Source organism: Lithobates pipiens, unplaced genomic scaffold, assembly GCF_037356315.1.
Source record: "Lithobates pipiens isolate NorthernLeopardFrog02 unplaced genomic scaffold, aLitPip1_a1.2 Scaffold_19, whole genome shotgun sequence".
Taxonomy (NCBI): Eukaryota; Metazoa; Chordata; class Amphibia; order Anura; family Ranidae; genus Lithobates; species Lithobates pipiens.
This window is the reverse complement of record NW_027507764.1, coordinates 226,973,323-226,996,648: the sequence shown is the minus strand read 5'-3', so window position 1 is coordinate 226,996,648 and position 23,326 is coordinate 226,973,323. Positions and strand designations below refer to the sequence as shown.

Here is a 23,326-nt window from a genome sequence, read left to right as displayed (position 1 = left end):
ACAGCTGGGGGAGTCAAAGATGGAGAAGGATCTAGGGGTACTAGTAGATAAACAGCATGCAGTGCCAAGCTGCAGCTGCCAATGCCAGCAGAATATTAGCATGCATAAAAAAAACAGATATACTCCAGGGACAAAACTATAATCCTGCCACTTTATAAATCTCTGGTCAGGCCTCATCTGGAGTTTTCAGTCCAGTTTTGGTTACCAGTCCTCTGAAGGGATGTGCTGGAACTGCAGAGAGTCCAAAAAAAGGGCAACAAAATTAATAAGGGGACGCTAAATTTATTCTCACTGGAGAATGGATAAAAGATACTTGAGAGGAGATAATAGCGATCTACAAATATCTCAATGGGGATCCCGGCATAGGAAATAAATGATTCAGTCATAGGGGTTGTAAAAGGATACGGGGCCACACAATGAGACTGGAGAAGAAGTTGTTCAACCTTAAACTGCGTAGGGGGTTCTTTGCTGTTAGGGCAATAAGGTTATGGAACTCTCTCCCCCAAGTGGTGGTGACTTCAGGGAGTATGGATATCTTTAAAAGACTTTTAGATGTACATCTTAAAGGACACAACATACAGGAATATGGCAAAGCATAGGCACTGATACACATGCACCCACACAGGTTGAACTGGATGGACTATTGTCTTTTTTCAGCCTTACCTACTATGTAACTATGTAACTCTTTACCTTTAAACGAAAGCATACAAGACCCAAAACAACTTTTCCGCAGATTTCAAAACGGTCGTCTTGTTTAACAAACTCCAGAAACTCCTGAGCCAGTCGAACATGCTGTCAAAGAATGATAAATTCATTATAAAAGTCTCTCATTTGCATGAGATTATATTTTTAAAAGGCATAAAGCAATTAGTGAAAGTTCAATGCTCAGTACACTATATACCTTAGTGCAGTGGTTCTCAACCTCAGTCCTCAAGTACCACCAACAGCCATGTTTTCAGGTTTTCCTTTACTTTGCACAGCTGCTTTAAATCAATAGTAAAGACATGGTATTGATCAGAGCTATTTTATCCAAGGGAAGTTCACAAAACATGGCCCGTTGGGGTACTTGAGGACTGAGGTTGAGGACCACTTCTTTAGTGCACTGCTACATTCTACCATGCTAAAGAGAAGTCTGTAATGCATTTCAACAGTTACTTACCCTTCTGTGAAGTTTGCGAGCTATCCTGTATATACTTAGATTTTATGTTCACTATAAAGGGGAATAGGCCTGTCTCGCATGAACCAACGTGTTACATCATGAAAATCCAATCGGCATGTTTTCAGATGCAACTATTCTGTCATGCACAAAAGAACAGTAACTTTAATTTTGATTGTCTGTGTCAAATCTTCATGTTATTTTAAACAAAAGTCAGGATGAAAAGCTTATGTTTAATTCCTAGAATTGAGAAATGTGTTGGACCAGGCAAACTTATTAGTGACGAAAAACTGATGCTTACAGCATGTCCATAACTCAAGTTCAAGTCCATTATATACTCTGTTAAATATAGGCTTTCATACACAGTGTTAGACAGCATTTTAGGATTAAAATAGATGCACTGGAGGGGGAGATTTACTAAAACCGGACAGTGCAAAATCTCCTGTGAGCAGAAACCAATCAGCTTCCAGGTTTTATTGTCAATAATTTAACAAGCTGAAGTTAGAAGCTGATTGGCTTCTATGCACAGCTGCATTTGATTCTGACTGCTTCGGCTTTAGTAAATCTCCCCCAGTGTGTGTTACAATATGCATTTTAGTGGTGTATGAGAAAAATTGTGGGTTCATCATTGAACTGATTAGAATCTGCTATACTAATGCATGCTGATTAGATGAATCATGTGTCTTATACTTTGATTTTATTGCTGTGTGCACACGGTGTACTGCAGTGCATACTTGGATGACCACATTTACTGTGCAATATGACAGGACTATTGTGCGTTTGGTTTTAAACATGAATTGCCTGCAGTTATCCACATAAACACTAGAGGGAAACACGTACCTAGAAAAGGATTTCAACTAGAAAGTCCATGGTTAAAAAAAAATGTTTCATAGCAACTTTAATCCTTATTTTAGAAAATTTGCATTAGAATGATAGACCATGTCTGACCTCAATCCCCTACGAGTCTTTTTTTGTTATTGCTTGAGTTTTAACTTTATACTTTTTATGTATTTTGAAGACAGCTCAAGATTTGTAAGCACTTAGACTTAGTCCAATACAAAGCAGTGTGACAACTAGCTAATGTACAATTCAGCACTTAGACCAATTCCTGGTGCAAAAATGGCCACTTAGTAGCATTGAATGAGCTTGCTAATGCTAAAAGCCAATGGGTTGCAGGCGATTAGCATTCAACCACTTGAAAACAAACACAAAAAGGAATGTTTCTTTTAAAGTGTTACTAAACCAAGAACCCTGCAGTCACTATATCTGTTCTCCCGCAGTACACAGAACATGGGAATGCAATTATTTTAGTAAATATTAACTGCTAAACTGCTAAATAGCTTTTCTCATCAGCAGTTAAAGCAGTCTTGTGATTTCTATCAGTGTCCAGCTAAGCACTGGTCAAAGCTTGCAGGAGGAGTATTATGAATGTCCTATCAGGCTGCAGGACTCCTGACCCTCTGTCTGGACAGTGCTGATTGGCCCTGTGCTGACCACATGCATCCTCCCAAGAAAAAAGAAAAACCTCTCTACCAATACACACCAAACTGAGCATGTGCAGCCTGACTCCATGGATCCTGTGTTATCAGGAAATTATCAGGGGACAGTGGAAGAAGGGGAGGATCGGAGGATATAGGATCAAACAGCCTTTTTACCCAATGCAGAGAATTAACCCCTTAGGTTCTACAGGGAGTATAACAGGCATGCTTTACTGCATATACAGTACATACTGATTTTACTCTTGTGGGTTTAGTAACACTTTAAGTTCACTACACACTATGCAATCTGACTGTACAATTTCCTTTTGATTTTTGGATCTATCAACAATTATGTAGTGCAAGGTCCTGCTTGGTTGCATACATATTGATTATAAAGATTAGGTTGGACCTCATATTACATAGTTTTGGTAAATCTAAGGTTGACTGTACAAGGACGGCATGGTAAGAGTGTAACATGTTGTAACCCTTAGAGGTCTATGTATAAAAAAAAAAAGTTTTGCGAATGTCTCGACATTCATGCAAAAGTAAGAATTTGTAATATGTGTGTAATGCCATTTTCTACACGTTGTCTTTCGCCAAGTGAATGTAACATTCTATCATCATCCAGTCCTAAGGGTAAACAGCCAAAAAAACATTTGGCCATAGTAGTTAAAAAAAAACTCACCAGCAGAAAAAAACGTTTAACACTATTAACCACCTGACATCTGCGCTATGGCCAAATGACGGCCACAGAGCGGATGTGAATTCCCGGGAGACTGTCATATGACGGCCTCCCCTGTGCACGCTCCCTGCGCGTGCTGTGATCACAGAGTCACTGAGACTCGGGTGATCACCGATCCGAGTAAGGGGCCGGTCCCGGCCCCTTACCATGTGATCAGCTGTCAGCCAATGACAGCTGATCACATGATGTAAACAAAAGCTTAGTGATCGTTTTTTTTTATCTCCTCACGCTGACAGCGGAGGAGAAAAAAAAGCCGATCCCCTTCTTATCTTAAAGGGACATTGGTCCCGAAAAGGAAGAGGCAATTATGCCTCATTTATAGAATAACAGTGCCCACAAGTGCCACCTATCAATGCCCACAAGTGCCACCTATCAATGCCCACCAGTGGTGCCAATCTGTGCCATCTAGAAGTGCTGCCTATCAGTGTAATCGATCAGTGCCCATCACTGCCACCCATCAGTGCCCATTACTGCCACCTATAGGTGCTCATGAGTGCCACCTCATCAGCGTACATCAATGAAAATGTTTTTTTTAAATTCGGTCTTTTTACATTTAAAAAAAACTCCAGCTGCAGTGTGACGTGAAACGTTTAGCAGCTGTAATGCTACCACTGTATAATGTGACAGCTTCCTGCTCGGGGATCGTGGTTGTTAGGGGATTCCCATCTTACATATGAGAGCAGGGATAGTTTTAATAAAATGTTATGGGCTCGCCCAAAATGTTTACCAGACCTTTTAAGTCAGGTATTGGTTTAAAGGTCCTCTAAATTCCATACCAGACTCAGTTCAGAGCATGCTGCCCAGCCAACCAGGAAAGGATAGTGAGCGTGTCCCCTCCACCCCCCCCCCCCCCCGAACCATACCAGGTCACAGGCAGAAAGGACCCCTCTTCCTGCCCTGGCACAGCACCTATCCTGATATTGATAAGGCAGAGGGCTTAATGAAACCTAGAAGCCTCCTTCAAAAATAAAGGGGCCCTCGGATACTACTCATCCCCGGTCTTCAGTCAGTTCCTGCTGGAGGGTTATCACATTTGACTACAATTAGGGGTTATTACTAAAACTGGAAAGTGCAAAATTTGGTGCAGCTCTGCAAAGAAACCATTTTTTTTTGTCAAAGCTTAATTAAACAAGCTGAAGTTAGAAGCTGACTGGCTACCATGCACAGCTGCACCAGATTTTGCACTCCCAAGTTTTAGTAAATCAATTCTTTAAGGCTTTTAATTGAGACAAGTACGCACTATAGAGGGATTTGCGATGTTAATCTTTCATGTCTGAGGTTTACAACCACTTTAATGTACTAACATGCTCTAAGTCCTACTGAGCTGTAGTACATGTTGTAGAAGCAACCTAGCTTCCATGTGTAAGCATATGTATAGTAAATTGCATGTGTTTTATTGCAAGGACATGGACAAGCCTCTCCATGCAGCCTAGCAATGTAATAAAAATACATTTAAAATGTGGATTTACTTGCCATATACATCTTTGTGCACAGTTCTATTTACCTTACGGATATATTCCTGAAGTCCTTTCACACCATACATTCTTAATACAAACCACAGCTTTAGAGAACGAAACCGCCTTCCAAGTGGGATCTGCCAGTGCTGTTGGGAAGGAAAGTTTGAAATTAATATACAACGCTCCAAAGATCAAGCGCTACAATTGAAATCAAAATGAATGTGGCCACAGAAACTTAACTCAGAGAAAATGTCCAATTCTGTGCTCCTTCAAGTCTGATATGGATTTTAAAGGGAACCCCATGCCAAAATGAAAAAAAAAAAAACGATGTGGCCCCCCCCCCTTCCCAAAATCCATACCCAACCCTTATCCGAGTACGCAGCCTGGCAGGCCAGGAGAGGGGGGCGAGCAAATGCCCCCCCTGAATCATGCGGGCCACATGTCCTTAACATAGGGGGTGCTTTAGGGCAGCCCCCCAACCCCAAAGCACCTTGTCCCCATGTTGATGGGGACAGGGGCCTCTTCCTGACAACCCTGGGTGGTGATTGTGTGGGTCTGCTCATTCCCCCCCCCCCTTTCCTGGCCTACCAGGCTGCATGCGCAAATAAGGGTCTTTTATGGTTTGTGGGTGGGACCCCACGCTATTTTTTTTTTTTCAAATTTTGGCATGGGATCCGATTGGAGGGGGGCCCCCACACTGTTTTTTCCCCTAATTTTTCTATTGCCGGCAATGGTATTCTATTGGTGGAAATTTTAATTGCCAGAAATTTTAATGTCTTTTTTTCTTTAGAAATGTCAGTTTTGCTGAAGGCAAGCAGACTGAGGACATGGATTACTGGAACCATATCTTTTGGTCTGATGAGACCAAGATAAACTTATTTGGTTCAGATGGTGTCAAGTGTGTGTGGCGGCAACCAGATGGGGAGTACAAAGACAAGTGTGTCTTGCTTACAGTCAAGCATGGTGGTGGGAGTGTCATCGTCTGGGGCGGCATGAGTGCTGCCAGCACTGGGGAGCTACAGTTCATTGAGGGAACCATGAATGCCAACATGTACTGTAGAGCATGATCCACTCCCTTTAGAGACTGGGCCGCAGGACAGTATTGCAACATGATAACGACCCCAAACACATGCCCTCAAGATGACCACTGCCTTGCTAAAGAATATGAGGGTAAAAGTGATGCACTGGCCAAGCACGTCTCCAGACCTAAACCTTATTAAGCATCTGTGGGGCATCCTCAAACAGAAGGTGGGGGAGCACAAGGTCTCTAACATCCACCAGCTCTGAGATGTCATCACGGAGGAGTGGAAGAGGACTCCAGTAGCAACCTGTGAAGCTCCGGTGAACTCCATGCCCAAGAAGGTTAAAGCAGTGCTGGAAAATAATGGTGGCTACACAAAATATTGACACTTTGGGCCCAATATGGAAATTTTCACTTAGGGGTGTACTCACTTTTGTTGCCAACAGTTTAGACATTAATAGCTGTGTATTGAGTTATTTTGCGGGGATAGCAAATTTACACTGTTATATAAGCTGTACACTCACTACTTTACATTGTAGCAAAGTATCATTTCTTCAGTGTTGTCACATGAAAAGATAGAATAAAATATTTACAAAAATGTGAGGGGTGCAATCACTTTTATGAGATACTGTAATTGTAATAGGTTGCTTAGGTAGGTCCAAACAGTTGTAATGTCTGTGGATGTCTTAGCAAGAACATAATGCAACAAAGGAAATTTGCAAACGGACCATTAAAAATGTTAATATCTATCAGTGTGTAATGCATTATTAAAGTAATTAGTAAAGCATGCACTGTAAAATTATTCAAGCCCTTTCTTGTCTCATCAAAGGTTGGTATTCAGCAATTAGAAAGGGGAAAAAGTGGAATTGTAGTGTTGATTAGAAGACCATACATGATTATAATCTGCATAATTGATGAGTGGAGAACTTTTTGAAAACATTTAAAAATAAAAACTGCATCGAAAATTTATTTTCAGTTTTGACAATATAACTATGCTTCTACATTAATTGCTGAAGGAAACAAGTCAGACACATGAACTTACCCTGTAGTCTGTCACAAGACCTGAAACATATAAGAGAAAATGACTTTTATCAATAAAACAATCATTTAAAATTTTAGTCTACTGAAAACAGTTATATTGCTACTGTGTACTTTTCTGTGCTCAACCAAAAAAGGGTTGACTGCATGAAGTGAATCACTAATAAAATACATGATACAACACATAAAAGGCATTCTTCTATTAAGGCATTGTACACATGAGTATCTAATGGGAGTACACTAGCTTGGTATTAAAGCGGGAGTTCCGCCGTTTTTTTTTTTTAAAAGCCAGCAGCTAAAATACTGCAGCTGCTGACTTTTAAAATAAGGACACTTACCCGCCCAGCGCGCCCGCGATGTCGGCACCCGAAGCCGATCTCTCGATCGTCTCTCGGGTGCTGCCGCCGCCATCTTGGGTATGGGAATCAGGAAGTGGAGCCTTTCGGCTTCATTTCCCGGTACCCTACTGCGCATGCGCGAGTCGCGCTGCGCAATAAGGATGGTCCCGCTGCCTCTGGGATCTGTGTGTTTCCCAGCAGGCAGCGGGGGACTTTCGGAAAGGGGCGTAGATTCTTAAGAATCGACGCCCCTTTCCGCAGATAGCTATGCCGGAAGTGGGTGCAGATACCTGTACTGTACAGGTACCTGCACCCCACCCCCCTGTGGCGCCGGAGGGGGGGAGGATTCCAATGAGCAGAAGGTCCACTTTAGGGTGGACCTCCGCTTTAAGCTAAAAAATTCAATACAGACATGGCACTCTGCCATGCTTGCATTTTCTTTTTTCTTTAACATGGCATTTATGCTGTCCAGTACCTGTCAGACCTATAACACAGAGCACTGAGCCAAGGAGTTTCAGAGCACTATCCTAGGCCAGATTTACTAAAACTGGTGCAGCTATGAATGGTGGTGTCAACTTCTAAACTCAGCATGTTCAGTTAAACTTTGGTGATAGAACCTGGAAGCTGACTGATTTCTATACAGAGCTGCACCAGATTTTGCACTCTCCAGTTTTGGTAAATAACCCTAACAGTGCCAAGCTCTGGTGAGGAAACTTCAGGGAGAGGGAGAGGTGATTTTGTGCTGGAGGAGGTTTTCTCCTGGGGTATGGGGTATTGTATTTGGAGGAGAGAAGGCACTATGTGCATTATTTAAACTGACCATACATGGATAGAAATTCAGATGGCCTGCTGAATTTTTGATCTATGTATGGGTACTGTGGTTGAACATAAGTCGATACTGTTCTATAAGTACTATACAACTGCCCTGTTGGAAAAGTTTTGGTTGATTGGTGATGCAGGCTATCAAGTCTCCACAGAATACAAAGACACAGCGAGAAGGATTGCCCCATCCATCTCCAATGTGTGGATGGGGTAATCAGGTCATTTTTATTTCTCTCAACCCTCTGGTTGAATTAAAAAGCTGACTCATCTATGGCCAGCTTTACTCTTGACCACTGCACTCTGTGCATTACTTACTCCTGACCCCTGTACCCTGTGTGTTACCTACACCCTGACCTCTGCACTCTGTGTGTTACTTTTTCTGACCCCTGCACACTGTACACTACACACTTCTGACCACTGCACTTTGTGCATTATGCATTCCTGAATCCTGCACTGTGTGTACTCCTGCTCCCTACACTTTGGCGTTGATCTACTAAAACCGGAGTGCACAAAATCTGGTGCCGCTGTGCATGGTAGCCGATTGCCTTCTAATTTCAGCTTGTTCAATTAAGCTTTGACAAAAAAAAAAAAATGCAAAATTCATCACCTTGGCGGACTGGGCTGCCCATTCTCTCATCTCTGCTGTGCTAAAACTATTATATTGGCTACATTTACACAGTTCACAGTACTTATTATGGAACTTGCAGATTTTTCTTCTTTGAAATCTTTCCTGGGAAATTGGCAGTACCTGATCACTACATAATAATGTAAGCTGTCATATCGGGAGAATTTTATTGAGAACAGTAACTTTTATTGAGGACAATTAAATTCAAGGAGAAAAAAGAAAAAAGAAAGAAAAGCACTATAAGTGATTTGGAATGGTTCACTATTCGAACAAGAAATGTCTGCATTGAAAACGTCATTACAGGCTAGAATAGAGCCTTGTCCTCTAGCTAAATAAATACTATAAACCTAAATTTATAGGCATAAGCTACACTTATAGCAAAAATGGTGAATATAAATGAAATGCGTGCACTTATATTTTATACTTCCTAATTAAAGTGCAGTAATTTTCAATGACTAGCCTGCAATCATCTCAATTATACTCTAAATTCAGATTAGAATAGGTTGGGGGCTTATGATGCGCTCTAATTAAATGGTATGTAAATCAGTAGCCACTAATGACTCTTATGTTCTTATACTCTCTTTTTTTTTTACAGCGAGGCATACTCTTGACTTTGTGTGTATTTATATAGCAGTGATTATAACCTTTGTGTCTACAGCTGTGTTTGACCATTGAAAATTGGCATGATTTCCTGTCTGGGAAATGCTGTAGGAAGCTGTTATGGGTGCCGTAAAATCCACATTTAAAGAAGACTTGTAAAGATAAAAATATGGAAGCTTTCATTGCAGATTTTAAAGAAGCTGTTTTTTTAACTGGTTTGTGACCAGAATTTGCAGATTAAAGTTTTTATCGAGTTTCTCCATTCTCAGATACATTTCACAGATACTAGTGCTTTTTTTTTCAGTGCTTTTAGATATGAGACTGCGCTATCACTGACGGCTCCCTGATGATACTAATGATCTGGGTCCAGAGTGTCAGCTCTGATATTGTGATCACATAAGGTGTGTTACTAGGTTGTAAACAAACCTCTATTGCTCAAGCTACCTGATTTTCTCTTTTCCCTCTCAGTAACGACACTGACCCTGATTTACTAAAGGAGTTGAGAATTTTCTCTTTGGAAAGTGAATTTTTACTTATAAAGGAAATTAAAACAAAAGGAGCTATGCTCACACATGACTGGATATATCAATACAATGTCACCTTATTCACTAAATAAAGGGAACTTTTACTTAGTTCAGTGAATGGGGTGAATTTGTGCTAATATACGTGAATATTCTATACTCCTTTAGTAAATCAGTCTCACTGTCATCACAGTGAATGTGTAGAGAAAGCAAAAAAAAAAAAAAAAAGAAAACAGACAGTATGGGCAATATAGGTTTGTTTACAAACTAGACTCTGGTTCCAGATTGTCAGTAGAGAAAGCAAAAGCAGTCTCTCACATCTAGGACCGCAAATACCTATCAATGAAGGGGAACGTAGATTAACATTCCCTCAGAATGGGAAATTTCCCTGAGAGATGTTAATCTACAAACTGTGTTCACAAAGCAGTTCAGTACATTTGTCCTTTACAGTCAGCAATTAAAATGGTTGTGAAGGCTGAAGGTTTTTTACTTTCATGCATTCTATGCATGAAGATTAAAAACCTTCTGTGTGCAGCAGCAGCTCCCCAAAGCCCGCCCTAATACTTAGCTGGGCCCCATCTTGATCCAGCGATGTGCTCAAGAGCAGCAGCTCTCCCTGGTGTCTTCTTCCTCATTGACTGATACAGCAGCTGGAGCCATTGGCTCCCGCTATTGTCAATGACAGCCAGTGAGCCAATGAGGAGAGAGCGGGGCTGAGCCACACTCCGTGTGTGAATGAACACACAATGCAGTTGCTCAGAATCGAGCGGATGCCCCCAAAGCAAGCTGCTTGCTATTGGGGGCATTTGGTAGAAGGGAGGGCCAAGAGCACTGGTGGGGGACCTGAGAAGAGGAGAATCGGCTGCTCTGTGCAAAACTACTGCACAGAACAGGTAAGTATGACGTTTGTTTATTTAAAAAGAAATGTGGCACCCGATACATACACTAAAATAAGTAAAAATTTACCTTTACAAAGTGCTATACTGCTTCAGAAAATGGTGTAAATAGGCCCATAAAAATTCCTCTCACTTTCCACCACATAGGAAAGAGTCAGATCTCTAGTTTAAATGCATTTTCATATAGCAAAGTGCATAATTTTTTGTGCATGAAAATCAACAAATGTACAAAGGCCTTATTTTTTTTTGGAACAATTTATCAACCTATAATAATAAATCTGAGTAGTGTATTTATTAAAACATTGTTCCAAATCTGGGTCTTTAAACAACTGAAAAAAGGCAAATAGAGTTAATTACAAGTTAACTGAGGCATATTCAGGCTGCTCTGTGGTCTGTGCAACCACGCATCAGTGAGCCCCGGTCACTGAAAGGGTTAAAGGTGTAAGCTCCGGGGGTTTCATCCTGACCATATCTATACTAATTCCTATACTACTTGCTTGTTCCAGGTCAGTGGCTCACTAGTTACTGAACACGGGATCCAGGATCTGGATGACAACTTCATAGATTGCACTTTAGAAGCAAGTAAGTTACAGCAGCATCCAAATTTCTATGTTCATGGGTTAAGTTTTTACTTTTTCCTGTACTTTATTAACAATGGTATAAAATGAAGTACCATGTTAGATCACAAAATGGTTCTTTTTTTGTACATACAGTAGATGTAAATGTAAGCTGTAAAATTTAGATATACTATCATATGTTATTATTGTATTAAAAATTATCGTAAATATATTCCTGAAAGGTAAAATAAACCTGCTTTAGTGCAAGTATAGCCTTAAAGCTTTTTTGCACCCTCTTATGATGATAATAAATGTATATTTGTTTTTCTTGAACATTTGACCAATATGTATGACATGATGCTGTTATTTTTTATAATGTATATCTTTTTATTGGCTCTTCCATAGGACACCAAGTGACGCCTTTGTCATAAAATAGGACTTTCAGCTTTGTTCAAAAAAAGTGCATTTATATAATTTATATATAAAAATAATAAAAAAAAGTATACATTTTGTATTTATAATTTATATACAAGTAAATATCGTTCTGAAAAGTAAAATAAGGCTACTTCTGTACAAGCCCTAAAGCTTCTTTTCATCCCGTGTCTCATAATGCTAATACATTTGTATTTGTTTTTCTTGAACATCTGACAGACAAGTATCATCACAAGATGCTGCTGTTCTTTTTATACTGCACATCCCTTTGTTTGCTGCAGGGAGAAACAATGAGCGTGCATACTGTAACTGTAACGATGATGTGCGGAGGCTGTATATGCTGTCTCTGGAAATCTGAACTGACATGTGTATTCATCAACAGAAAATATATGCTGACCAACTGTTCCCTTTTGCAGTAGAGTGGTGAGATGATGTGTCTATTATTAAGTTCACATATAACCTTCCTCATGGGTAATAATTGTGTTAAGATGGCAGTGACTGGTACAGTTTAAAAAAAAAAAATGTATCTGTACTCTGAATACCTCCCCTTTCCAATTATTAAATAATTTTTTTTAAAAGCAAGACATCCCTTACTTGAAAACTGGCATGCACACTATTGGGGTACATACATATAATGACACTGCAATCGCTTTGATCAGACCGACTGCCATACACACAGGCCAAGTGTCGGGCAGTTTTTTATTGAACCTGTCGATGTTGCCCGACATTCGGCCCATGTGTACTAGCCCTAACAGGCCTGTTCCACAAGTACACACACTTATAATGCCGCATACACACGACCGGATTTTCCAGCAGTAAAGGTCAGACAAAATTATTTCATCGGATATTCCGATCGTGTGTGCGCTTCATCTGACTTTTTTTATTTTTTATTCTGATGGACCTAGAAATAGAACATGTTTTAAATCTTTCCAATGGAATCAATTCCTATTGGGGAAAACTGTTTGCCTGTATGACCAAAAACAATGCAAGGGCAGCTATTGGCTACTGGCTATTGAACTTCCTTTTCTAGTTCCGTCGTATGTCATCGCATTCTAAACGAACAAACTTTGGTGTGATCGTGTGTAGGTAAGTCCGCTTCAGCGGAACTCCAGGAGAAAGACCGTCAGAGTTTATTCTGACGGAATGTCTGGTCGTGTGTAGGCGGCATTATTGCCGCCTAAACACGACTGGACTTTCCAGCAGACTAGGTCCGATGGGATCAGTCCGTCGGACAATCTGATCGTGCATGGGCTAGTCTGATCGTTTTTCAGAAAAAAAATCCTGACGGACCTAGAAATAAAACAGGTTTCAAATTTCAAATGACGGACTCAATTCCAACGAACTAAAAATCAGGGAAAACTTTCGCCTGTGTGCTAGTCCGATGGACCAAATACAACGCAAGGACAGCTTTTGGCTACTGGCTATTGAACTTCCTTGTTTAGTCCCGTCTTACGTCTTCACGTTCAAACCGAATGGACTTTCGAACGGACTTAGTCCGTTTGTGTGTGGCCAAGTCCGTTTGTTCGGAAAGTCCATCAGACCGCCTGTCGGGAAGACCGGTGGACCTAGTCCATCGAAAAGGCCGGTCGTGTGTACAGGGCATTAGGGTGTATCTATAACAATTTCTCAGAGCTATTTATCCTGTGAAATTACTTATATTTGTTTTGTGTGAATGCTGGCAAAATTGAATGTTACTAAGCTCTTTCTCTCCCAGTCAGATGTTCTTTGTTTATATGAATAGGGTGAAAAAAGAAAATTACTGCATGATGGCCTCATACTTATTTCCCATGATCAGCAGCTCCATCTACTTCATAACTGTACATTAAACTTAATTTTCATTACATTCAAATTGAAGGAGTATAGAATTAATTAGGATCTTAATTTTAATGAAGATATACGGTAATTATTTTAGAATTCTACTCATGGAGAGAATAGATCTTTGCCTACATATGTAAGAATATCTTTGCTAGCATTTACCACAAATTAATAGACTAACCTGATTCTTGATGGTCATGTTGAAGGTAGACAGGGTCGAGTTTGAAGGCACCTATTAGGTCAGATCTTTTTTTTACCCTGTGTGATAAATTAAAATATGCTGGTTAAGAAAGCTATAAAAATATAATTTGTATACTTTTTTAGTTTTGAATAGACTAGTAAAGCTTACCATCCCTGTCAGATGATTACTATTATGATTATTATTATGTTGCTATCTTTGTCCTTGCTGGAGAGAATTACCTTCTCTTTTTGTCCTAGTGACCACTATCAACGGGACTGAAAGGGATGTGTAAATCCAACATATTGAGTTGTTACTAAAACAGAGATAGAAAGGACATCTTCCTATGTGGATATTATGGGACACCAGATAACAATGAAAACCTGACAGGTGTTTAAAAAAATACCAGTGGTTTAAAAATTATTTTAGGGTAACACAGCATTGTCATTTTTGGAAAGCACCAAGTGTTGGTATTCTGTTTATTTTCTAGGTAACAAAGTGCAATGAATCTCATCTGTACATGTATTCTGGAACCCCATATGGTCCTCCTACTTATTGGTTGCATACCTTTGCACTAGGATAAACAGAACTAATTTCACTAAAAATCTGTAAATTGTGTTATTAAAATATATTTTAAATATAGCTCAGCATTGTAAATTTATGATTGCTTAATTATTTAACAATCATACATTAAAAATCTGCATGCTATAATAAATGATAGTCAAGACCAAGCTTAAACTACATGGCTGCCTGTTCAAAATTTGTATGAGTAACCCAACCTTTCCAGTGAAAACTGCCTCACTTCTCTTATATGGTTCTTTGTACCCTCCCATGGGATTAATCAGTACTCATAAAATCCGAAGAATACTTTATGTTGCCAACTTCTGTTATGCCACTGCTGGCTACATGAAGTACACATTCAATTTTATGAGCACTACTGCACCATGCAAGAGCATATATATATATTTTTTTCATTTATTAGAGGTACTTATATAGCACCATCAGCTTATACAGAGCTATACATATATTGAACTTTCACATCAGTCCCTTCCCTCAAGGATTTTTTATTTTTTATTTTTTATTTATTCATCCCTGGAACATTCACTTTGAGTTTCTATTTGTTTATATGCAACATATATTGTTATATTCATTTATATGATATTGCTGGTTCCAGTATATTCACTTGTCTTTCCCAGTTTTTATATTTTGTTATTATTTGGAGTGCCACATTATTTTTGTTTTCATCTGATGTAGTAAACTTGTCCCGATTTGCAGTGTGCAAAGAATATATAAATAATAATGCTTTTGTGCATTAAGGAATGTGTGTGTTTATGGCTTAATAAAAAAAAAGAAAACAGAGCGCATGCACCGGTGTTGTTAACAACGGCTTCAGTAGGAAATATCTCCTAAACGGTGCACCTTACTATAGGCTTACCTATACGTAAAAATCCTCTATGAGAGTTTACTCCTACTTTAAATTTGATGGACATACATAGTTTTTCAAGCTAAATAACAAAACCTATTTCAAATTTTTTTTATAGATTTTTTAAAGTCTACATACTGTCTATAATTGCCATTATGAGAACCTTACTGAGGATAAGTAAGCTGTTTACTTCTTCAAAATATCTTAGCTCACTGTAGTTATATACCCTTACCAAGTGCATAAACAGAAAAGAAACCTGAAAATACTGCAGATTTTTCAAACTGATCTATTAAAATGAATTATGTAGGGTTTTACAGATAAAACTTTTATTTGTCTTCTCACTTCTCATTTTGTTATAAAATACCCAATACATGAGAAAATATTATGTATGCAGGGTTGAGAAACAGGTCTAAGCACTACATCCCTAAATAAAATCCTAAATTCAAAAAAATAAAAAATTCACAGGGACTTTTGAGGTGCAATGAGATTGCACACAGCTGTATGTAATTTTTTTAAAGGGTTCCAGTACAGAGGTACAGGACATAGTACAACAGGTACATGTAGACAGTGGTTTCAACTCAACATGGATGGAACACGGAAATGAAAATAATATAGAAATATGTAGAAAATATGTAGAAATTAAAGGATACATAACAAGTGGTGCAGGAGGACAGTCCTCCAAATAGACGTGTAGAAGTAGGCTGAAAGTCTGTGCATAGTCAATATGGTGACAAAGAATAGTTAGGGATGGGTATATAGGTGAGAAGACTCTTATCTATGTACAGGATGACACAAAGGTAGCACTCCTACAAGGGGTACTAAAGAGTACTCGGAGACTGCGGATAGGGGTGGGCGGCAATGAGGGAAATCCAAGGAGTTGTCCCAATGGGAGGTCTCCACTGAAGAGGCTGTGGAGGAAAAGATAGGGACTAAAAGAGTACAGGTAGGGCAGAGAGCCAGAGAGCAGAAAGTCAGGGAAGGGTGAAGGGGGGTTAAGGAAGAAAGGAGAGGTCGGGTGGGAGGGGGCATGGGGGAAAGAATGTTCCCTCTTGGTGGGGGAGAAAAAGTGGTGAAAGACCCAAGATCAGGGTAGAGGGTGCACATGGGTGTGGGTGATTATAGGAGGAGTAAACTTTTGTTAAAGCCAGGGGACAAAGAATGGGACTACCCAGGGGTTCTGTTAAGACTTTTTTTTAGCACAGTTACTTTTCTCCTACGAAGATTTTTGCATTCACAATGATGTTCTTTTCGCACATTTATTCCTAATAAATCAGTGAAAACAATAGGCCTATCTATCTTTTGTGGTTTGGATTTTCTCAGTTTTTATCCTCTTAGACCTCCCCCCAAGAACGTTTTTAACTGCAGCACAATGGCAAACTCATCTCTCTGTCAGTAATGTTTGAATGGGAATGCATGACGCACATAGAATAGGGGTTTTCTCAATTTGAAATCACATTTAAATACACTCAAATCTCTAAGAAAGGGTAAATTCTATCGATTATTTTGGTTTCTCTCAGTCCTACCATGCTAAATGTTTGCGCTGTCACTTCCCTTCCCATTCGGGAGGCAAAGAGGCTGAGAAGGACTAAGTAAGATAGAGGACTGCAATTTTAAAACACGGTTAAAAAAAAATCTAATTACTTTGTTTAAATAATTATACATTATTTATATAGAAAATATAATTATAACCTTTTTTTTATTATTTTACTTACCAAAATGCAGAGCAGTCAAAGTTCACTAACAGCCATTTATGTGGGTTAAAATTGAACGAGTCTGCAAACTGTAATAAAGGTAAAAGTTTTGAAGGTTAACAACAGTTCCATTTTGATTTTGGGGTTTTCTGAAATATTCTGTAGTTTATACAGGCATACCCCACTTTTAAGTACGCAATGGGGTTTATTTACTAAAGCTGGAAAGTGCAAAATCAGGCTCGCTTCTGCATAGAAACCAATGAGCTTCTAACCCCAGCTTGTTCAATTAAGCTTTGGTAATAAAACCTGGAAACTCATTGGTTTCTATGTAGAAGTGAGACTAATTTTGCACTTTCCAACTTTAGTAAATAAACCCCATTGTGTACTTAAAAGTGGGGTATGCCTGTATACAGGTTGTTTTCTTTGGGGATGAAATTAGACACATTTGTTCTCTTGTCACTCTTTTTCTCTGTTTTCCTTTTTCTTTCTTTTACGAGAGCTAGCTGGATACAACAGTAGACAAGAGCAAACAGAAAGTAATAGAGGCTGTACAGCTTTTCAATTGTTCCCATGCTGACAGATGATCTATTTCCAGCATCAGCTCTCATTCATTTCCTTCAGTAACCAATACGTATAATTAAGAGAAAGAATGAACAGGAAATTGTTACTGGCTCAAGCCTTTGGGGTCACTTTTTATTAGGTTATGCTGTTGTTTTCATACATTTTCTGTGGCCATATCATCTGTTACTGTCTGCTTAAGGTCCCTTCATTCATAGACTTATTTATATTGCCATAAGGCACCAGGACTTATCTTGACAACAAATGAGAGATAGGAAATGAAAGTACATGATGGCCAGTGATGTAAAATATATGAAAGAAAGGGAAGATAGAAATCAAATCATTGCATTTATCACAACTACCATGCCAAAATAATAAGAAATGAGGGAAATTTCTAAAAAATTAAGGGTAGAAACATGTTTCTTGCTCACAGTCAACCAAATCACTGCTGTTATTTTTCGTATGCGGATAAGTAAATTAAGGCTACAGCGGCCAATAGATAATAGATGATTGTCATCTGATCCTGGAAAACGAATTCCAAAAGATTCTCACATTTTTGGAGTTCCATAAACTTTAAGCTGGCCGTACACTAATATAATTCCACTCAAAATCTTTGGTTTTAAGAATGTGGGTTGGATTTTATAATCCTAAATAGGGTCAATCTCAACTGCAGTGATGAGCAATATTGAGAAAGCAGCATGGAAATTTTTCTTCAACAAACTCATTTCTAATATGTATGTGGTTTTCATTTGGGGAGGTGAATTCATTCCAAAAGTGAATGGTAAATGCGAACAAAATGCTGAAGTACTTTTGAACAACAGTCATAAAGTCATTAAAGGCAATCAGAATTTTTGAATGAATTTTCATACAAATATTCATACAACCGTTTGTTTAAAAACGTACAAGCATATAGCCAGCTAAATATTGGAGTAGATATATTCTACTTTATCCTTGAGAGGTGGTGTCTGGAGACTCTTCTGTACATAAACATACATATTTGTAGGATATTTAATGTATATATATATATATATATATATATATATATATATATATATATATATATATATATATATATATATATATATATATATGTTAGGTGGCGGAAATGGAGATTAATAAGCAGTTGGTTTATGAACATGCAACTACAATTTGAAGTGTAGTTGGAATGTCCAGCACAGACATATTTTTTACACTAGGTCAGGGCAATAAAATGTTTTTATAATACCTCTGTACTCCTTCGTTAACATTTAACAAATGTTTACACGACAATAAAAGCAGTCATTTTCTTTGCAAAGTCTTACAAATACCCATTGGTCCTAACAGTGAAGTCCACCTAATGCATCTTATTTGTTTTAATGGGTGGCTATTCTTCTATTTAAAGCTGAAATCTGGACTACCCTACGTTTGTTAATATAAAAAAAATTGTATACAGTGTTGCCTCCATTCTGAGGAACACCAGCTCATTATAGATGATGCTCTGCTCACTCCATAGACATGCACCAGCAGCCTATGTAATTCAGTATGCCTGTGCAATGATGTCATCAGGTAATGCATGAGGTACTACGCTATTTCTTACTGGCGATAGTAGGCATCCCACATCTGCTCTTCAACCTTACAAGGGGTCAAACTTCCAAATTGTTCTTCCCCAAATCAATGCCTTGGTGTCTTCCACTGCCAAACAGGGTGTATTTATGGACTGTTTTCCCCAATTAACATATTCATACCCACACCATATAAATAGGGACAATATTCAGTTTCATAGACCTACCTAAAACATCTAAGAAACATAGGGGGTTATTTAAGAAAGGCAAATCCACTTTGCACTGAAAGCGCACTTGGAAGTGCAGTCGCTCTAAATCTAAGGGGTAGATCTGAAATTAGTGGAGGCTCTGCTGATTTTATCATCCAATCATGTGCAAGCTAAAATGCTGTTTTTTATTTTCCTTGCATGTCCCCCTCGGTTCTACAGCGACTTTACTTCCAAGTGCACTTGCAGTGCAAAGTGGATTTTCCTTTAGTAAATAACCCCCATAGTAACATAGTAGGTGAGGTTGAAAAAAGACACAAGTCCATCAAGTCCAACATATGTGTGTGAACAGATGTGCAATCAGAGGAGATTTTTATGAAAATTACAGGAGAATAACACAATTATTATAAACCCACTGACAAGGTGAATAATAATGGATATGTCATCTTATGTCAACAGATACACTATATTGTCAAAAGTATTGGGGCACCTGCCTTTACACGCACATCGAATTTAATGGCATCCCAGGCATCCCAATTCAATATTGTGTTGGCCCACCCTTTGCAGCTATAACAGCTTCAACTCTTCTGGGAAGGCTGTCCACAAGGTTTAGGAGTATGTCTATCAGAATATTTGACCATTCTTCCAGAAGCGCATTTGTGAGGTCAGGCACTGATGTTGGACCAAAAGGCCTGGCTCGCATTCTCCACTCTAATTCATCTCAAAGGTGTTCTATGGGGGTTGAGGTCAGGACTCTGTGCAGGCCAGTCAAGTTCCTCCACCGCAAACTTGCTCATCCATGTCTTTATGGGCCTTGCTTTGTCCACTGGTGTTCAGTCATGTTGGAACAGAAAGGGGCCATCCCCAAACTGTTCCCACAAAGTTGGGAGCATGAAATTGTCCAAAATGTCTCGGAATGCTGACACCTTAAGAGTTTCTTTCACTGGAAATAAGGGGTCAAGCCCAACCCCTGAAAAACAACCACACACCATAATCCCCCCTCCACCAAATGATTTGGACCAGTGCACAAAGCATTGTCCATAAAGACATGGACTTTTTTGGGGTGGAGGAACTTGACTGGCCTGCTAAGAGTCCTGACCTCAGCTCGAGAGAAAACCTTTGGGATAAATTAGAGCAGAGACTGCGAGCCAGGCCTTCTCGTCCAACATCAGAACACGACTTGGGGCAAATTACAACACGACTTTAAGTCACCCCAGGCCAGGCGACTTTTGCCGCGGCCAATCAGAGAATGAGCTCTCAAGGGGAAACTCCACACCAAATTTATGAAAAAAATTTGGCGTGGGTTCCCCATCCGAGAGCATACCAGGCCCTTAGGTCTGGTATGGATTTTAAGGGGAACCCCCTACGCCAAAAAAATGGCATGGGGGTCCCCCCAAATCCATACCAGACCCTTATCTGAGCACGCTACCCGGCCGGCCAGGAAAGGGGGTGGCCGCGAGCGTGCGCCCCCCCTCCTGAGCCGTACCAGGCCATGTGCCCTCAACATAGGAGGTGCCTTGGGGAAGGGGGGGCCATGTGGCCCCCCCACCCCAAAGCACCTTGTCCCCATGTTGACGAGGACAAGGGCCTCTTCCCGACAACCCTGGCCGTTGGTTGTCGGGGTCTGCGGGCGGGGGGCTTATCGGAATCCGGGAGCCCCCTATAATAAGGGGCCCTGGATACCGGCCCCCCACCCTATGTGAATGAGTATGGGGTACAACGTACCCCTACCCATTCACCTGTAAATAAAAAAGTAAAAAAAAAACACACAAGGGTTAAAATAGTTTATTGCACAGCTCCAGGGGTCTTCTCGCCGGACTCCTCCACTATCTTCTTCTAGCTCTTTTACTAGCGGAGGAGCCCGGCTTTCTTCTTTGCCGCCGTCCTCTTCTTCTGACTTCGGGAGTCTTGTCCCCCTCTTCGGTTCTTCTGCCGGGCCACCGCTTCTTCTTCCAGCTCTTTTACTAGCGGTGGCCCGGTCTGTCGCCGCCGCCGCCGCCTTCCGTTCTTCTTCTTCTTCTTCTTCTGGAGATGTTGGCTCTCTCCGGCCTCAATGTCAGGGACGCGGTGCGCGGCGACTTATATAGGGACAAAGGGCGGGGTCGCCGGTTGATGTCACATGGTGTCACGATGTCACAGTCCTGGAGGATGCTGGGACTGTGACATCAACCGGCGACCCCGCCCCTTGTCCCTATATAAGTCGCCGTGCACCGCATCCCTGACATTGCGGCCGGAGAGAGCGTCGAGTCAACATCTCCAGGAGAAGAAGAAAAAAAGAAGAACGTAAGGCGGCGGCGGCGATGGCGGCGACAGAAGACCGGGCCACCGCTAGTAAAAGAGCTGAAAGAAGAAGCGGTGGCCCGGCAAGAAGAACCGAAGAGGGGGACAAGACCCCCGAAGTTGGAAGAAGAGGGCGGCGAGGAAGAAGAAAGCCGGGCTCCTCCGCTAGCAAAAGAGCTAGCAGAAGTCCGGTGAGAAGACCCCGAAGACGGAAGACCCCCGGAGCTGTGCAATAAACTATTTTAACCCTGTGTTGTGTTTTTTTTTCCAGGTGTACCCCATACTCATTCACATAGGGTGGGGGGCCGGTATCCGGGGGCCCCCTTATTAAAGGGGGCTCCCGGATTCCGATAAGCCCCCTGCCCGCAGACCCCGACAACCAACGGCCAGGGTTGTTGGGAAGAGGCCCTTGTCCTCATCAACATGGGGACAAGGTGCTTTGGGGTGGGTGCACCGTGTGGCCCCCCTTCCCCAAGGCACCCCCCCATGTTGAGGGCACGTGGCCTGGTACGGCTCAGGAGGGGGGGCACACGCTCGTCCCCACCCCCTTTCCTTGCCGGCTGGGTAGCGTGCTCGGATAAGGGTCTGGTATGGATCTGGGGGGATCTCCATGCCGTTTTTTCGGCGTAGGGGGTTCCCCTTAACCCCCCTAGCGGTAATCCTGAGTCTGGCTCGGGGTAGGAATATACTGATAGGAGCGGTAACCCTGAGCCAGACTCGGGATGGCTTCGCTCGATGCAGGGGAGGACACAGGGAGAGTTACTTACCTTGTCCCCTGGATCCAGCGATGTCCGCCGCGCTGTGTGATCGAGCCATCCTCCGCTCGATTCACAGTGCCGAATGCCGCCGAGCTCCGTTCCCTGCTGCGTTACGGCGCACGGGAGCGGAGAACGGCGGCAAATTCAAAAAAGTAAAAACACACAACACACGCACAGCACTGTAATCTTACAGATTACAGTGCTGTATTAAAAAATACACACACCCTTTGTCCCTAGTGGTCTGTGCAGTGCCCTGCATGCACTTTTATATTATAAATACAGTTTTTTACTGCCTGGAATTTGGAGATTGTCCATAGCAACCAAAAAGTGTCAATTTTTCAGTGTTTTTGGATTTGATTACATTATTGAATAATTTTTATTATTCTTTATTATATTATAAACTTTATCATACCCGGGATGTCTGCTAGACTCTGGTTTGAACAGATTTAAGAGCGTTATTCCTAAGAATTACAGGACTACAAAATAAAAGCCAGATTTCCGTGCAAAATAATTGTACCACTTTCAGCACCTAATTCCAGACTGAATCACACCGCCAGGGAGGTTAATATCCATACCAGACCTAAGGGCCTGGTATGCTCTCGGAGGGGGAACCCACACCAATTTTTTTTCATAAATTTGGTGTGGAGTTCCCTCTTGAGAGCTTATAATTCTGTCAGAGTCGCCTCCGTATAGACGGAGATCTGACTTGGAGTCGACCTCCATTGAAATCAATGGGTACCGGTCGCCTACAAGTCGGATTCAAGTAGTACAGGAACCTTTTCTGACGTCGGAGCGACTTCAGTAGTGTGCATTAAGATGGCTCTCGTTCACTTACATTGATTTGTAAATGTCCGACTAGGGGCGACCTGAAGTCGGATCTGAGTTGCCCCTGTGTGAACGGACCCTTAATGCATAGAATGCATTAAGGTAAAAAAATGATTACCTTTACAACCCCTTTAATGAAAGATTTGAGAACCATAGATACCCTATGTCAAAGAGAAAAAATCACAGATACAAAAATACAATACTTGGTCCAATACATGGACCTGCATATCCCTATTAAAAGAATAATATAAGAAAGAAGACAGTATTATTAGGGTGGTTGGCAACTACTCAATCAGGACAGATTTTAACCCTTTCACGCCTAAGCCCATTTCTGACATTTGTTGCTTACAAGTAAAAAATCAGTATTT

The 23,326-nt window shown here is 40.8% G+C and overlaps 1 protein-coding gene across 3 annotated transcripts in view; it reads right to left on the bottom strand.

Annotated features, from left to right (window-relative positions):
- The window catches only part of DDC (dopa decarboxylase), a 232,366-nt gene that overhangs the window by 24,685 nt on the left and 184,355 nt on the right, over positions 1–23,326 (bottom strand). For all 3 annotated transcript variants that reach the window (XM_077491761.1, XM_077491762.1, XM_077491760.1), the window contains exons 9-13: positions 16,812–16,879; positions 13,680–13,756; positions 6,897–6,916; positions 4,881–4,979; positions 691–792 (exon numbers count right to left, since the gene is read on the bottom strand). In XM_077491761.1, coding sequence (XP_077347887.1) covers positions 691–792; positions 4,881–4,979; positions 6,897–6,916; positions 13,680–13,756; positions 16,812–16,879 — 366 coding nt within the window. The remainder of the gene's footprint in view (positions 1–690; positions 793–4,880; positions 4,980–6,896; positions 6,917–13,679; positions 13,757–16,811; positions 16,880–23,326) is intronic.